Source organism: Buceros rhinoceros, unplaced genomic scaffold (assembly GCF_000710305.1).
Source record: "Buceros rhinoceros silvestris isolate BGI_N320 unplaced genomic scaffold, ASM71030v1 scaffold33892, whole genome shotgun sequence".
NCBI lineage: Eukaryota > Metazoa > Chordata > Aves > Bucerotiformes > Bucerotidae > Buceros > Buceros rhinoceros.
Genome location: NW_010397709.1, coordinates 1 through 1,437, shown reverse-complemented (window position 1 = coordinate 1,437; position 1,437 = coordinate 1). Strand labels below are relative to the sequence as shown.

The 1,437-nt window shown below is 47.5% G+C and overlaps 1 protein-coding gene across 1 annotated transcript in view; it reads right to left on the bottom strand.

Annotated features, from left to right (window-relative positions):
- The window catches only part of RBM22 (RNA binding motif protein 22), a gene marked incomplete at both ends in the record, with an annotated part of 2,390 nt that extends 959 nt beyond the window's left edge, over positions 1-1,431 (bottom strand). The window contains 4 exon segments of the mRNA XM_010146360.1: positions 300-503; positions 1,091-1,125; positions 1,127-1,261; positions 1,414-1,431. Coding sequence (XP_010144662.1) covers positions 300-503; positions 1,091-1,125; positions 1,127-1,261; positions 1,414-1,431 — 392 coding nt within the window.
- Between the last annotated feature and the right edge of the window lie 6 nt (positions 1,432-1,437).

Below are 1,437 nucleotides of genomic sequence, written 5' to 3'. Positions count from 1 at the left end.
CTCCAGCAGCTTTTCTGAGCGGCTGGAGAAGCTATGGGACTTTCCTGTATAAAGTGTCACATCGTATCCCCAACAGCTCAGGATGACTCATCTTTGAAAAGAGAAAATTTAATCATAGCATTGGAAATGTGTCTGTTTATCTGTTCTCCAACAAGCTGGTACTCCTCTGCACTTGCCCACCAACCAGCTCCCCATTAAAGAAAACCAGATTTCTCTCTCCTCCTTACGAGCAAGATTTCCTCACTTGAAGAAGAGCAGTAATCAAAGTGTCAAAGAAAAAAGCGAATTCACCAACACACCTGAGATCCAACTCAGTGATGGTATCTCCAAGCCCTCCAACATACAGTGCAGTGATCATCTTGTCATCAGGGGGGTCCAGGCGAGGCATGGTTGATGCCCGTTTCAGAAGTTTATCAGCCATGGGATCATTAATTCCATAGTAATTATCTTTGATGTTCTGATCAGCCAGAGGATCATCGGGATCAGTAGGCTTCTCATGTCTAAGGTTCAGCAAACAAAGCGTCCCTTAACACCAGCTTAAAACGGCTCTAACTGCTCCCTCCCCTTTTAACAGCCTCGGGTCACTTCTGTGCTTAACTCCGTTCACGCAAACACACCAAAACACAAGAAAAAGTCCCAAGAACTAAAATGGCAGCCAGGATGGCCTCGAGTTCTGAATGAATGGCACCTCTGACAGCGCAGCGTTCAACACTACAAAACACAAGAGCTGGACTCAAACGGCCTCTTGTTCCAACACAAAGATCTCTGACTGAAGAGACTGTCGCCATGGAGGGGGAAAACGGACTGTGCAGGAGAAGAGCTGCAGTCATCGCCCCAGCAAAACACTACAAGGCTGTGCAGTGAACTCCTCACAAGCGAACGTGTCACCACAAAGCAACGTTCACTGAAGCAGACCCAATGCAAGTGTTGTGCTGTCCCCGGTCACAGGGTTGTGTGCCCTGTCCTCTGCAGCATTTCCTGCCCTTTGAACCCCATGGGGAGCTGTCTCTGACCCCAATGAATGGATTAACTGCTAACTGTCTCTTACCCCAATGAATGGATTAACTGCTAAAGCTGCGTCTGTACCTTGTAGGGACACTTTTCTTCTCTCTTGCATTCTCTTTTTTACCCAGAAGGAACAGATGTGAGGACGGTTACGTTTGTAGTACGGAGTGGTCCGAGCCAGCTTCAGCAGCATGTCGCTGGTACAAGTAGCTTTTCCGAGGGCACCAACTGGTCTAGTGCCATCAGAGTTGGAAATCTAAAGACTAGTTAAAACACAACCAATTACCCATATATCACCACTGAAAACCAACACACAGAACCAAAACGAGTGATTTTAAGCTAAGCTAGGTCATTCCTCCTTATCCACGACCACATGCAGAGGGCACAGTGCCAATCACCCTTCCTCACCTCCCGTTCCATGTTCTGGGTGTA